Source organism: Oryx dammah, unplaced genomic scaffold (genome assembly GCF_014754425.2).
Source record: "Oryx dammah isolate SB20612 unplaced genomic scaffold, SCBI_Odam_1.1 HiC_scaffold_25, whole genome shotgun sequence".
Taxonomy (NCBI): Eukaryota; Metazoa; Chordata; class Mammalia; order Artiodactyla; family Bovidae; genus Oryx; species Oryx dammah.
Window position 1 is genome coordinate 69,360,039 of NW_024070209.1, and position 16,480 is coordinate 69,376,518.

The following is a 16,480-nucleotide window of genomic DNA, read 5'->3' on the forward strand; positions in this document are numbered from 1 at the left end:
AAAACTGGATGAGATCATTTTGGGGAGTGAGTTTAGATGGGGATGAGACATGTCCCAAGTTACCCAACTTTCAACACCTGTAAAATAATAAAACAGAAAATCCCTCCCCCATCAAGTTTTTAAAAAAGAAAAACAGCTGAGCTTATTTACATGTCAGGCAAGAAATTCACTGAGCAGTTCTCTAAGGAATAAAATTCAGAGTTTTTAGAGCCCTAGGAAGAGTTACATGGTGGTCATGCTAATTCAGAATTGAAAATCAGCACTTTAGATAGGAGAGACTGGATTCGTAAGTCTGATCATGTTTGGTTAAAGCAAATCCCTTGTTCATGGGTCAAGAGATTTTAGTGAAGTTTAAGGGTCTGGTGTCCTGGACTCACTTGAAATTCATGGTCAGAGTTTATTGTCAGCTGGTTAAAACTACTGTGATGAAATTGAATATTCAGCCGTGAAATTTCCTGGGCAGTTACTGCTAGGAAATGGAGAATGTTCCTTTTGTACAGTCTGGAAAATGGGGAAGATCTGGCAAAGAGGGGTAGAGAAGACCTGCCACTGAGGTAGGAGACAAGGGCTATGGCAGCCAAGGACTGCGTGTCACTGAGACGTGAAGAATCTCAGAAGCAGTGAAGATCAGCGTGATCCAGTGCTGCTGAGTGGTCCAGTAAGAGAGGAACCAAGACTCATTCATTGTAACGTGGGGTCTTTGGTGACCTTAACCCAGCAAAGTGGAGACGATCCTGATTTAATTTCACTGAAGAGGAAATGAGAGAGGAAAATTAGAGACAGAAGCATGCTGCTGCTGCTGCTAAGTTGCTTCAGTCCTGTCTGACTCTGTGCGACCCCATAGACGGCAGCCCACCAGGCTCCCCCGTCCCTGGGATTCTCTAGGCAAGAACACTGGTGTAGGTTGCCATTTCCTTCTCCAATGCATGAAAGTGAAAAGTCAAAGTGAAGTCGCTCAGTCGTGTCCGACTCTTCACAACCCCATGGACCGCAGCCCACCAGGCTCCTCCATCCATTGGATTTTCCAGGCAAGAGTACTGGAGTGGGGTGCCATTGCCTTCTCTGGACAGAAGCATAGACAGATCTTTTTAAGATACTTAGTTGTGAAGGAGAGCAGGAAATGGGAGGATGGCTGAAGAAGAGTGTGTGGGTCAGTGAAGTTTTTTCTCTTTTCTTTTTTTTAAAGATGTATACACTTGCTGCAGATGAGATTGACTTGGAAGTTGCGGGGGGGACTGTTGATACAGAAGAAAGGACAAACTACTGCACCAGTGGATTTCTTGGGATGTGATGAGATTAACAACTAGGTGGAGAGGCTGCCACTGCTTAGAGTGTGGTCAGCCTGTTTTAGCAGGAGAGAAGGCAGGATATAAAGTTACTGATACATCTGAGTTGGTAGATTTGCTTCTCTTTTTTCAATAAAATAAAAAACAAGTTCACTAGCTGAGAAAGTGGAGGAATAAGGGTCAGGGATTGGAGGCTTGAGGGGTAAGAAAACCTTGGAATTAGTGAGACTAGAAGAGCGAGGGTGAATTGAGCCCATCAGGGAATTCAGAATTCCTGGGCAGTCCTGAGGGTCCTCTTGAGGTTTGTGGTCATAATTTTAAAGTGAAACTTTTAAGCATCTGGTATACTCCTCCCCTCCTCTCCTACCACCACATTCAGATGCTCAGGACAACTGTGAAGGACGAAAGGACAGGAGTTGCACATGTTTGCAAGGGAATTATTGTAGTGGAATTATTATTGTGACGAATCCTGGAATCTAAGTTGAGGATGCGAGAGGGGTGACACATGGTCAGAAAAGAGTAGTGTTAAGAAGTTAGAGGTTTCACTGTGCCTAGATAACCTGTGATACCTGGAAAGTAGATCCCCCTAATCCCCTCCAAAACCTAAAACAATCTTATCTGTAGCCAATCAAAAATGTCCTCAGTCCAGAGTACATTACATTACTTTTCTCCTCAGGTGGTTTTGGCTATCACTTGGACACCTGGAAGCCCTTTCTCCTACTTTCTCCTCTCCTTTCCTTTCTACCCCTCTCCCTCAGGGTCCAAGATACATTCTGTTTGCACCAGAGGGTCTCAGTTCATACCTTCACCCCATAAGTCTATGGTAGTGAGATTCACTCTGGATCCTCACATTTCCAGAGGAAAGCACCAAAAACCCAAGCTTCTTTCTTGCTTAAATGGATTACTTCTTATGCATAGCTTTTCTCTATGCTGGAAACCCCCATTCCCACCAGGGCTGAAGGTGGGTAGGAGGTGGAAATGAAGTGTAAAGGGAGCAGAGAGCTTCTTCCCTGCACTTAAATGCAGTGCTTTCTTCTTTCCAGTCTACGTTTATGCATATTCTGTTAACATTAACTAGAACCCACTTCTGTGTCAGTGATTCTGATTTTGACAAACACCTTCATTCTTGTAGACTGTGCTTTTTCTTAGTCTTTATGCTTTCAGGTGAGGAGACCCATTGTTTTGGTTGACCTCCGTTAGCTCCTCCAGTCTCATGCAGCAAATCATTATCCACTTCCCTCTGGGGACCATGTGTGAACCCAGCCTACTAGCAGAAATTCTGAGAATCGTATAAGGGTCGGGTAAAAATGCATGCTTTCTCTCCAGTATTCACCTTTGAAAGTGCTCAACTATTTATTGGCATTTTTGGTGGCTCAGATGGTCAAGAGTCTGCCCACAATGTGGATGACCCAGGCTTGATCCCTGGGTTGAGAAGATCCCCTGGGGAAGGGAATGGCTACCCATTCCAGTATTCTTGTCTGGAGAATTCCATGGACAGAGGAGCCTGGCGGACTACAATCTATGGGGTCACAAAGAGTAGGGCATGACTGAGCGACTCACACTTTCACTTTTGGATGTAAAATGGTTTAAGTTTACGTCTTTAGGAATGACCCACAGTGAGGTCCATGGCTCCTTGCTAGGCCATGACTCAGCCTTCAGAGCCCTCCTTTTGAATTATTTCAGATATTTCTTATCCCTGAGTATATAACCTGAGCCTTATCCATATTAACTTAATCTGCCATCCATACCCAGGTACAGATTCATAAGTGCCTCCTGATGTCTAGCCCCATTCACTTGGTGCTTCACATCCAGGAAGAAGTTAATACCATTCCCAAACTGTATGGCTAAGAAAAATGACATAATTCTGAAACTGGGAAATATCACCTAGACTTGATCTTCCTGTTGCTTCAGAATTACTTAAAATTTGAGCTCCGCTGATGACTCAGACATAGAGATGCCAATTTTTATTCACATGGGGTTCTTTGCAAGGAGTTGATTGTCAAAGCCTTCTCATAACCCTCACACTGTTGACCCAGTCTGGAGCAGACTCTTATCTCTGATCTTGGCCATTGACCAGTGGGGACGCTGAAGGGCCCTATAGAGAACTGATCACCATGGAGTAGTTTGTGGGAGCCCCTGAAGGGCGGTATGAGGAGCAAGGGCTATAGCATCAGGTCAGCCTGATCTGTTGACTCTGTGGTCTCCTGCCTGCGGGTCATGTGGCCACAATCAGGGCATCTAACCTCTCTCAGCCTTTGTTTCCCTGTTCTCAAAATAAGGCCCAATAATAGTGTTGATTCACAGGGTTGTTGTAGGAATCGAGCGTAATCACACATGTAAAGCACTTACCACAATGCCTAGTCCACGTGTGCTCACTCAGCGTTCTTCTTTAAAAGTCTGATAACCTCAAGCCTGCTCTTAAGTAGACCTGTGTGATCTTGGACCTCAATTCTCTCAGCCCCATTGCCCATCTATAAAACAGAGTTGATATGAGGGTGAAATGAGGTGGCTGCTCTTTCAAACTTACTAGTATAACGTCTGACTCCTTCCAGTGCGTTCCTCTGAGCCATTTTGGAGAAATGCTACAAAAGATGTATCTAGGTACCAACCAATTCAACTCTTTTCTGTTTAAATCACGTGTGGGAGTCTTTTCTAGATACTCAGGCCAGCACTTCCAACTCCAGTCTTTGGAAGGCAGAAAGAAGAATGTTTCTTTGGAAGGAGAGTATAGAATGCCCATTCTGTTCTAGTTACAGGGACAAGTGGGCTTCACGAAAAGATAGCGCCTGTAGATAAAACAGTGGAGCAGCCTGGAAACAAAAGGCTGCTGGGACCACTCAGAGCAATGATTTCCTTAAAGCATATGCACAGGGACTGATACTATAAGGGGACTGAAGGCATAATAGGGCCTGGAGGAGTACATGCTGGAAGTGATGTGTTAGAATCTGCAAAGCAAACAGGCTGTGTTCTGTGTTCTGCTACTGTTGCTTCCTTTTCTTTTTTCTTTTTTTCCTCTACTTCCTCTTTGTGAAATCACTCCAGGTGGTTTAACACTTTCTGTTTGAGTAGCAAGCCAGCCCACTCATGGTAGAGCATGGCCTCTTGAGGTCAGGCAAACGTGGCTTCAGTTCCTGATTCCATCATTTGCCCTCTAAGCCTCAGTTGTTGCACATGTAAAACTGAGATGGTAAGGCTTATCTCAGGGAGTCATTGTGAAATTATGTGAGTTAAGAGCCCAGCATGGTGCCTCATCCATGGAAGCTGCAGAAGAAATTCTAGTTCCCTTCTTTGCCTCCTGCCCACACTCAGCCTATCTCCTAAACAGATAGGCTCAAACTGGTCAAACTGGTCCTTTAATAGAAAAAGTTTTACCGCCTTAAGACATTAGCAAATAGCAATGGGTTGGGGATTTCTGGGAAGAACTGCATAAGAGCATGCAGCCTATGTTCGTTTGATTTGTAGATATATTATAATTACTTTACACCACATGAAACCCACTTGAGGTACTTTTAAGCAAAGGAATAATGGTGCTTTTACTCTTTTTCTCTCAATCCTTCTTTCTCTCATGCAAATCAGAAACATTAATCCTTTGTGGCTCCCCTGGACTCTCAGCTATAGGAAAACTCATCACCTAGCATTTTCCCCCCCAAAATAGCATAATTGTCAAAAAACTCATAACTTCTGAGTGCAGTTTCAACATTCTTATTGATAAGGCAATAACCCAAGCAAACAACATTAGATGAAGTTACAAGTCTGAACATAAAGTAGAGTGGAGGCATTATTTGAATGCGATGAATTAAAATTCTCTGTAAAGTTGCTCAAATTCTCACAGGCAGAACAGACTTTGGATAGAACTATTAGACCAAACCATTAAGTATCCTGGCTTCTAATTCTTCTACCATACATCTTTGGCACGGCCTAGTCACAAGATTCAGACTTCTTGGATCTTACTGCCCTTGGTAGAAAGTGTGGATTGAGGTCCTGAGGTCAATTCAATCTACTAGTGGCTCAGTCTTTTCCCCCCTCATTTTCCAATAGATGTCATGAAAGCCTCCTCTGAATTTTCTCTTATAAGCCATATGAGTGACAGCTAAAAGACACATCCCAAGCACAAAGATCAGTATTCTCTTTGTCTTTTTTATGTTCAGGTCAGAGCTCCTTGGAGTCACCAACAAACCTGCCTTCTCTTCTTCCCGATTCTTTTGCATGGAATCTGACCTGGATAATGAAAGATTCCTTCCCTTTCCTGTCTCATCGCAGCCGATATGGTAAGTATATTTTGTTAGTTATTTGTAATGTATAGTCACCATCTCATAATTAAAGAAGCTGTGAGTTGCAATTAGTGATGTATGGCTTGTCTTTCTGTGACCTTAGTCTTCCACTGACAGCCACCTCCATAAGACCATTGCCCCCAGGCTGGGCCTCTCCAGACTGTCAGCCGTCTTCTGTATCCGAAGGAAGCCAAAGGCTTTGTGGCTGCCACATCTTATTCCAGCTGCCTTTATGCGTGTGTGGTATTCCTGACTGCGCTTTACCCACCATGAGATGTAATGCTTTGACTTACATTACATCAAAATGTAATGTTTGCATTTTGACTGTGGCTTTCTAGATACATGGTTCTAATCCATGAGTGTCTCTGTAGTGATCTCTTGAGAGAGGATTATTATGAGGGTCACAGATCTTCTGGGCCCCCTCAAGAGATTTCCTGACATTTAGGTACCTCCTTAAAAGTACCCAGACATGTTCCTAGATATTATTTCAGTTCATTTGATTCTGCAACAACTTTGGAGGTAAGGAGGCCAGGTCCCATTTCATTTTTACAGATGCAGAAACAGAGCATAAGGTCATACAAAGTGGATTTTCTAAGGACAGAAGCAGAATTCTTCCCTTCACTTTTTCTTCTAGGGAGCTACCTACTCACTCTGTCAGGCTGAGGCCAGAATTACATGGTGTGGTATTCCTCATCCTGCTAGTTCACAGAAGCTGGGCCTCTGCAGAGGAAAGGGAAGGTTTGGAGGAGAACTACTGTATTTCTACTTGGACATTTTTTTTCTTCTCTTCAACTCCTCTAGGGTGAACTCTGTGAGGGCAGGCACAAAGCTCTGTTTGCTTCTCACTTTAACCTATCACAAAGAAGAAACTCACAGAGGCTCGTCTCTGATAAATGAATGCAGAGGCCTTCCGGGATGGAATTCACTCATCAGGCCTGATTCAATTAAATATTTATGAACCTAGTACAACACTGAGTTCTAGATTCCCTTCTGGGCATATTTGCCTATTCTTGCCACTCGGTTTCTGCCCCTGGGCTTGAGCTTTTTAAAGTGCACCAAACAGAGATCTTCCTTGTGCTAGTGTTGCTATTTGTGAAGCAGTAAGTCTGGGTTGGGATTAACTGTAACTTTCAGTTCAAACTTAAAAAAGAAATGCATCAAAACCCCTAGGGCAGTTTAGAATGGTACTCTTTTAGGATGTTTTTTGCTACTCCTAAGCCGCCCCTGGTAGGAGGCGAAGGTCATTAGTTTTCGGGAGATTCCAGATAAAAATTACTTCTTGATTTTATTTAGGCCAGACACTGAGTGTTATCTTAGGATAAGAAAAGGTGTTTGTAAATAATTGAAATCTGGTCCTTTGTACTGTTATTGCTTCATAAACCCAGATTTGTGATAGAAGCAGTCTTTGGAGAATGTTTTTGTATTTGCTCTCAAAGTCACTCAGTATTTCCACAACTTTTATAAAACGTAATGTCCAAAAAAGTCAGGTCTGCCTCTTGCATGACACAGAGAGCATTGCATTTATTCTCTCTGAAACATACAAAAAGAGGTTTCAGGTTAAAAGAAGAAAACCACTGGAGCTTATTTAAACTGCTAGCGCTCCACTGTTTGACTCTAATATACCTACTTCTTCTTCCTGGGCCTCCCCTTTCTCATACATAGAATGAGGGTGAGGTGGCATGCTCCAGGGGAGAAAAGAATAGATAAGGGCGATTCCCAAGATTCCTTTCAGATGTTCCTTGTAGCCTGGAATCATCAGAATTTCCCTTCTTGGCAGAGGAGAGAACCAAAACCATCGGTCAGACATTGCCCAAATGCTCAGTGAGGTACCAAAGTCAGCACCATCATTGCTATTGATTCACAGGGTGAGAAGAGATGATTCTTGGTTGGTGGCTTCTTGACTGAGTGCAGTGGTAACTTCAGAGCCTTTTCATCTTCTTCCTGTATTTAATTCAGCTGAGACCATAGGACTTAGCTCTCTCTACCACTACCTGTGTGAGCTTGGTCCCGTGCCACATGTTAGAGGTGATACAAAAGTAAACACGAGTGAAACTTACTCTTCCTCTCTTTGAGTTCACTGGCCAGAGAAACAGTTCTGTAGGCAGTTCAACCCATTGCTACAAAGAGCACCTCTGGGGCACGGACGTTGAAGACTAGTCCCGAGACACACAGCAGAGAAAACTGAAGGCTGAGACTCCTCTCGCCTTAAGGATGTTTGCAGGGCTCAGCCTGTGTCTATGAACCAAAGAGGCCAGCAGGCTCACTGGTTATGAATTCACAACTTTCAAATGCTATGAAAGACATTTTAAGAAATGTTAACAACTTCATCAATTTTAAGACCTCAAAGTTGGGTAGAGAAATTTGACTGGAAAATTGCTGCTCAAAGGAATAGTTCTTCAGACAGTAAGAAGTAACTAAGACTCAGCAAGTCAGTGTGGGCCCTGGTGATGGAGCTTGGTTCTGGCTGGCTGTCCTCACCTGTATTCTGGGGTGAAGGTGGGAGGGAACGGCTGGTGGGGAGGTAGGGGAGGGCGGCAGTGGTAGGCTTCAGCAGTACAACCACAGGCATCATGATAGACAGTGGCGGCCAGCCCTCTCAGGCAAGCTGTCCAGGACTGAATTGAGTATGGCTTTCTTCTCCACTGGTGTTTTATGAGAAGAGACGAGGTGGATAGAGGCTAATAAGATTTACTCACCCCAGCCTGTAATTATCTGCTTGAGGAAAAAGTTTGACCTACCTTTTTGAAGTCTCCCCATATTTCTTCTAATTTACGTTGGGGCCTTTTATGTTGTGTAAAATATATTCTTTTCAATGGCATTTTGTATCAGATTCCAGCTCTTTCTCATCTTGTCTTGAATGATGGGAGCCTGCTAATTTCATCATCAACAAACAGAGGTGCACATTCTTCCCTCAAGGCTTTGAAGAAGGTGTGGGGGGGGGCGGTGTCTAAAGAAACAATTTTTTTTTTCCTTTTATCATCCAGCTCTGATGCCTTAGGACTTATTTATAGGCTTGGTTAAAGGACTGGGCTCCAACTCCCTACCCAGATAAAAATCTGTTTCATTTGGAAGCTCCAGGTAGTAAGAGATTACAGGGTTTTGATCACCTTGAGTTCTAGAGCCACAAAAGCAGATTGTATTGCCCCCCTCCCCCAGCTTTAATTCATGTTTGCCATTCTGGGTTTAGGAAGAATCAGATCATGTTTTAGAGCAAAGTAACCAAAGTTTCTGCCCAGATGAGAATGAGAAAAAGAATTTTCATTTATTGGGAAAAGAAGTTTGATACTTTGCCAAACTTTTCCACAGCCCCCTTTCTCACTTAAGTGTGTTAAAAAATTGTGGTGGGTGAAAATTATTTTATATCCCACTTTGTAGAAATGTAAACTGAGGGCTCAAGATATTTATTAACCATGTTACCAAGTTACTGAGCTGGTGAGCATTAAAAAAGACTGAAGTCAGATTTTCTGACTGCAAGTTGGGTGCTCGTTCTACCACATCAAAAAGTTAATTCAAAGGTAAAGTCCTCATTCTATAGAAAGGGCTCTCATTTCCTGGACAGCCTGACCACTCAGTTTGGACTGAATGACCAATCAGATAACCGAGATCTGGGCAGCTCTAGGACCAAGACTCGATGTCCCCAAATTGAGACTATTCCAGGGAAGCTAGGGTAATTCACCTCTTCCTAGATGTGAGTGTAACCACCCCCAACCCAGGAGCATGGGCAGTCTTGCCTCCCCTACTATAGACTCTGGTTCGGTATACCAACAAGGTATATTGAAGTCTTTACCCCCACTGTCTGTGAATATGACCTTAGTTTAAAATAGGGTCTTTGTAGATGCAGTTGAGTCCACACTGGATTAGAGTGGGTCCTAATCCAATATAACTGATGTCCTTGTAAGAAGAGAAAGCAAAGATACAGACACAGACACAGAGGCTGAACATCATGTAATAATGGAGGCAGAGATTAGAATGATGCATTTTCAAGCCGAGGAATGCCAAGGATTGCCAGCAACCACCAGAACTAAGGGAAGTCATTGGACAGATTCTCTCCTAGAGCCTTCAGAGCATGGCCCTGTTGGTGCATTGATTTTAGACTTCTGGCCTCCAAAACTGTGAGAGAATAATTCTCTGCTATTTGAAACCAGCCATTTTGTACTATTTTCTTATAACCGTCCTGGTAAAATAATGTAGTGCTTCATCCCTCCAGTCCTCCAATGTCCAGAAAACCGAATCCTGGAAAAGAAAGGTTCCTCCCAACATCTCAACATCAGAGCACAACAAAGTCATTGTTGGACTTTAAATAAAAGTTCTGTTAAAACTTTGTCTACTTTCAAGCCCATTGGGACCCATCCAATTTAGGTACTGGTGTTTTTGGAAACAAAGAAAGATTAGACTTTTCAATTACTTCCCTTGCTGCTGCTACCACCATCACCAGTCTTGTTAATGTATAAATTTCTTTGAAAAGACTGGGTAATTTAAATCTCTCTCTCTCAAAAAAAAAAAAAAAATCAACCTACCACAGAATAAAGAATGGTAAACAAAAAGCCCTCCAGCCCCCTGTGGGATATACTTCATAGCTCCGGCAGGAAGTCAGTCTGATCACATTTCTGAAATTACATATGTGATGTGGCTGGCCATGATCTGACATACTGCCCTCAAGAGCCTGGTGTTTTCAGTGAAAAGCAGCTCCATAAGGGAGCCCGAGTGGACCCTTGTCACAGGGGAACACTTTCTTACCAGTTCCTCTGCCCTGATAGGCCAGGCCTTTTCCTGTTCTCTTCCCAGTCCACTGAGCCAGGAAGTCAAGTTCGTCCCTTGTCCGAGCCTCTGTATTTTTCTCTATTACGTGATAAGCCAAGGCTCTGGATGTAGTCACCAGAAAGACAGTCCTTTAGGAACAGCAGTGCCAGCAGTCATACAAGACCAAGAGCAGGCAACATTTGTCGCCATGAGGACCAGTGACCCGCTGGGAGCCAGTGAGCTCAGCCTGTGGAAATCAAGTGGAAAGTAGTTGGCTTAGATGTTTTGAGGAGAGATTTGTTTAAAATGCTCTACTCGATCATATCCCTTGCCTTTAAAATAAAGACACAGAGATCCACTCAATAAATACCAACGAATTACCTCTATGTTAATGGCAGACTGAAACGGAAAGGAATCAAGTCAGATTAAAAGGTAATAAAAAATGATAATAAAAGAATAATTGACCAACTAACACAAAAGCAAGAAAGGCAAATCAAAAGAGATCCATTTAAAATGACTGTCACAGAGAGAGCAGGAGAGAAATTAACAAAAGGGAAAGAGTGAGATGGGTGAGGAACAGGGACAGACTGACGGATAAGCAATATGGAGAGCATCACTCAGTGCTGTGTGGTCTCCTGGTCATGCATTCATGCTCCTGTTAACATAGTCTCAGCTCTCACGCCTGGGAAGGTAGCTCCCCACAGCTTTCTCTGATCTTGAGCATCATCCTCCTGAGAGCTGCTTCTGCACCCCTACCCATCTGCCTGCGTCATTTCCCCCTTAGTGTGTCTGTGACACACAGAGAATGGGATAATGGATATAAACACTCTTTGAGCACTAACTGTATGCCTGGTTCTGCTCTAGGCATAGCCATGCTAAATACCAATAGCACAAGAAGTCTTGAGGATGAGGCAGACCTGCATGCTATAAGACAGGTGCAGTCACAGAGGCATGCCCAAATCTTCCTTAAACACAGGCAGGGAGAGCCAGTTCTCTGAAGGACTTTGGAAGGTAGACGTTCAGGAGACAGGGACTGCTGAGCTGGGCCCTGGACCCTGGTGCCACTGAGATCTCTGGGAAGGGCTTTGCAGGCAGAGGGAATGAATGTGCAGAGGGGTGATGAGAAGCAGGTCAAGCCCAGTGACTCAGGGTAAAGATGGTCTGGGAGAGAGGAGCCTGGAGAAGCAGTTAGTCCTGGGTATACTAAGTGTTCAGTTATGATCCTATGTGTGAAGCATAGCCTGGAAAAGGAAGGGCAGGAGGGGAACCTGGGAGAGATTCCAGCTATAAGGTGAGACTGACTAGGTTTCCCTTGTAGGAGAGTCCAACTTGAGTAATTGAGTAGATGAAGATCCCACCATCGGAGTATGGAGGAGGAGAAATATTTGACAAAGAGAGATGGTGACTATGACATCTAGAGAGAGAGGAGACGATAGAGAGACTATATTGAACCAGTTATATTTGAAGGGCTTTCAGGACACCCAGGTAAAGATGGTCAGTAGAGAATTGTAAATCTGTCTTGGCTTTGAGGAGAGAGGTGTGATAGACAATGGTTAGCACAGACTATGACGGAGGCTGTGATTGAAGAGGAGCATGAAACAGTCAGAGATGGAGAAACTGAAAAGATAGGAGGGGAACCAGAAGGTGGAACAGCCAGAGAAACCAAAGGGATAAGAATTTTACATGCGGGAGTCACCAGCAGTGTCAAAGCTGCCTAGAGAACTGCCATTCTGGTAAATATCCTTTCTCTTTTACATCCCCCTCCTTCCCCCGTGTTTCCTGCTTTCTCATTCCATTTTGTCCCTGGTTAATTTGTTTTCCTTTCCTTGAAACTGTCTCCCTAGATCCCACTGCTCTAGCTTGCAAAGCCCAGTTCAGTCCCTGTTTCTACCTCAGGCCTTTTTCTGAGTACCCAGGCTACCCTGATGTCTCTTTCTCCTGTAATTTTTTTTTTATGGAGAAAGTTAATGAAAATGTTTGATAATACTAGGGTTGCATCATCCCCCTCTTGAAATCTGAAAATAGTCTGACTTGTACAGGGAATGGTTATTACCTGAGCATCCCAAATTCTCCAAGAATCCCATCACATGATACCCTCTCCACAAAACCTGGGGCTTTCCTGATGGTTCTTATGAACCAAATTACTTTCCTAGTTTGTATTTCATCCTTTTTATGGTCCAAGTGTAAACTAAGTCACCTGATAAAGCAGTCATGGATGGGTCTAATTTATTCAACCCAAGGTAGAGATGTTAAATATCACTTTTCATCTATCTGTCTGTCTATTATACATTCATTCATACAGTGGGTGTCTACAGTTTGCCAAGCTCTTTGCTCCTGCCCCTCATAGAGATTCTAGCCTACTTTTAAAATTTATTTACTTTCTAATTAATTTATTTTTAATTGAAGGATAATTGCTTTACAATACAATGTTGACTTCTTTCCATACATCAGCATGAATCAGTCATACGTATACATATGTCCCCTCACTCCTGAACCTCCTTCTCACCTCCCAGCCCATACCACCCCTCTAGGTTGTCACAGAGCACCAGGTAGGGCTCTCTGTGTCACACAGCAAATTCCCACTGGCTATCTGTTTACATATGGTAATGGTAATGTGTATGCTTCAATGTGGAGAAGGCGATGGCACCCCACTCCAATACTCTTGCCTGGAAACTCCCATTGACGGAAGAGCCTGGTAGGCTACAGTCCATGGGGTCGTGAAGAGTCGGACACGACTGAGCGACCTCACTTTCACTTTTCACTTTCATGCATTAGAGAAGGAAATGGCAACCCACTCCAGTGTTCTTGCCTGGAGAATCCCAGGGACAGCAGAGCCTGGTGGGCTGCCATCTATGGGGTCGCACAGAGTCGGACACGACTGAAGCAACTCAGCAGCAACAGCAGCATGCTTCAATTCTGTTCTCTCGACCGGCCCCACCCTCTCCTTCCCCCGCTGTGTCCACAAGCCTGTTCTCTGTGTGTGCGTCTCCACTGCTGCCCTGCAGACAGGTTCATCAGTTAGCCTAGTTTACTTTTTTTTTTTTTCCTAGTTCACTTTTATCATAGGTCACAGGTCTAAGGTGGTTGTAAGTATCCGTCTGAATGGTGCTGCTTAAACACTTGTACGATTGTTTTGTATCTGTACCCCTGGGTCTGATGAACTGGCAAACCCATAGGAAGGTTTGCTTGGGAAATAAGGCTTTCAGCTTTAGCAAAGACACTGTCTGCCTATTAGATTTAGTAGAGCTTCTTTTTGGGACCCATGTAGTGAGCATTCATACCCCACAGCTAGTGACCAGATTAACCCCAAATTAGGGCAACCTACAGGGTTGCAGACCTCACTGTTCCCATCTTCTCAGCAAGAAAGGCTATATAATGTCTTTCTGCAGCACTTTGCTTGTCTGTGTCACACTCTCTTCATATCTTAGTTATGTATGGCCCTGAATCATCCTGATTCCTAAACTGGAAGTTCTTAGAGGTTAGTAATCCACATCTTATTTCCTTTGCATCCCCAGTGTTTTGTACTTAGTTGCATTCTTAAACATACACTGGATGAAACTTCAACATATGCTGAATGGTCCAGAGGTCGACTAGGAGTATACTCAAGTCCCTCAATTCCCAGTCTTTTTTGCTCCTGGGGATCTCTATTTTAGTAAAAGGTATGGATGTTCCCTTAAGCCCTGTTACTCCTAATGTCATATTAATCAGGAAAGACATGTGTAAGGCGAGAATAGTTCCTAGGCTGGACATATTTTCATTTAGAAATAAAAGCTGTGTCTTTAACTACTTTGGGCAGGCTTTTTAAAAAAAAAAAAAACTCTCAATCTAAAAAAGCACATTCAGCAGACATGAGGGAGCTGAGGAATTTTTGTTTTGACAGCTTTGGGACATCTGAGATATTGTATACAGAGCATTTCTAACCAGTCTATAAAGACATGTGTCCAAAACATATGCAGGAAAATGACTGATCAACAGTAAGAAAAATGAAAGGAAATCCTCTTAAAGGGAAATGTTATGTGAAGAGCTACCTCAGGGGCAGAACTTCATGACAGAACAGACTTCAGATTAACAAGACTTTAAGCAGCCCATTTGAATAGATGACTAGAATAATTTGGTCTGTGAGAAATTCACAGAAATGGTGAGCTTTCGGGGCCCACAGGAGTCTCATCAAATAGCCTCATCTTACAGCGGGTAAATTAGGCGCAGAGAGGTCATTGATCTGCCCAGGGCTAGTAATACAGCTGAGATTCAGACCCAGGCCACCTGCTTGTCAGACCCTACAACTGTCCCCTGCTCCTGCCCCCTGGGTGGTGGTTCATATTTTCTCAGTACTTGAGCCACAGAGTATTTCCTCGCATGTTACTCCCAGATACTGCTTTGCTCATATTACCACTTCAATTCTGGGCCTCTGTCAGCCTGGCGGTTCTTGCTGCCCTAAAGGCCACATCAGTGCAGGGTCAGTACCATCCTGATGTGGGTAAGCTCACATACACACTCAGTCTAGTTGCTTCACCATCGCCTGGAGAGCTTCTTTTTAAAATAATTTTTAAAATATTTTTATTATGTATTTGGGTGTGCCAGCTCTTAGTTGCAGCAAGTGGGATCTCTGATCTTCGTTGCATCATGAAGGGTCTTTTAACTGCAGCTACAAACTCTTAGTTGTGGCATGTGGGAGCTAGTTCCCTGCCCAGGGACTGAACCCAGGCTCCCTGAATTGGGAGTGTGGAGTCTGAGCCACTGAACCACTAGGGAAGTCCCATGGAGAGCTGAAAAACAAGATTCTGGGATGTGGGGACTGTAGGATTAGGTTTGGAAACTATAGATCTTTCATTTACCTCCTAGTTGCCTATTAAAGTCTCCTCTGTGACATGGAAGCAAGACATCTTCCAGCCTCTGTTTGAATGATGGGGAGGAAGCTCAGTTGGGATTGAGATGTGAATTTCAGTCTCAGCTCTGATTCTTAAGAGTGATTTTACCGTCAGTGACAACCACTCTCCTTCATTCTCTTTGTCATCTGAAGAGTGGGAATGGTCATGATTCCTAATTGAGAGCATCGCTGTCAGGATTAGCTGTGAGGACAGAGTTCCACGTGCTGGAGCACAGGGGAGTTCCATGTGTTGGAGCATAGGTGCTTCTCTAATGCTCTCTGAAGAGGAATGAGAGCTGCTCCAGTGAGAGGCCAATAGCCTGCATTTTGGTGGCATGACTCTATTTGCTGGAATATTTTTCCTTAAAACTCTTAAGTCCCTAGTTTTGTCCTCTGGAACCTGAGAGTACTTTATGCTGAACCATGATACTCTCTGAGCTGGGATTTAATGCTGAGCAGTCCAGCTTCAAAATTCACATGACTGCTTGAAAATAAGCAAACTATTCCTCACCCTCCCTGGAATAACCTCATTCCTTCCTCTATTCTTAAACTTCCTAGCTAAATCTTTAGCATCTGTCAAAATCCTTTCAGCCTTCACTGCAGCCCCAAAGTTGCCTCTTCCGTGAGCCTGTGATCCTTCCAGGCAGGTCTCTCTCGTTCTGAGTTCCCATGTCTTCCGCAGGTCTGCTTATGGTGAAAGTCAGGAGTGAGTAAGTCTTTCTCTCCCACCGGATTAGGAGTTTCTGAAGGTCACAGAGTCTGTGTTAGGGAAGCCTGTGTTTTGAGATTGGCACCAGAGAGGAACCTCATGTTCACCTCCAACACTCAGGAGGTCCTCACCGGCAGATACAGATGAGTGAGTGGGCAGGGTCATCTTGCATGAGGTCAGGACTTCCCAGGACCCTCAGCCTTCTCCGGTTGTTGGGGCTGCCACACTACTCAGAGATCTCTTCCAACCATCTAGTTTCAGGAATGATCCCATTTGGGTGGATGCCATGCTGAGCAGTGTACAAAGAGCATGTTTTCACCATGCTCTCTAGATCTGGCCTCATTCTGCTAGAGATACCATGTTCTGCATAAACGCTTCCTGGAAATTGCAGGCAGAAAACTGGCCTATAAGTCCAATTTGGACTTTAGTCTTAGCTTTCTGCTTCTCCAGAACCTGGGCTATGCCACTTTGGCCAAGTTATTTCACCTTCCTGAGCCTTAGTTTTCCTATTTATAAAATGAAGAGGCTATTAACTTCAGAATTTAAATTATTTCTAATTTTCTGTTCTGGAATGAAGAGCCAAGTCCCATTTCTTCAATCTCTAATA

At 43.8% G+C, this 16,480-nt stretch overlaps 1 protein-coding gene across 1 annotated transcript in view; it reads left to right on the top strand.

Annotated features, from left to right (window-relative positions):
• The window catches only part of ALK (ALK receptor tyrosine kinase), a 734,875-nt gene that overhangs the window by 220,275 nt on the left and 498,120 nt on the right, over positions 1-16,480 (top strand). Inside the window, exon 2 of the mRNA XM_040225696.1 lies at positions 5,435-5,554. Within this exon, the coding sequence (XP_040081630.1) occupies positions 5,435-5,554 (120 nt within the window). The remainder of the gene's footprint in view (positions 1-5,434; positions 5,555-16,480) is intronic.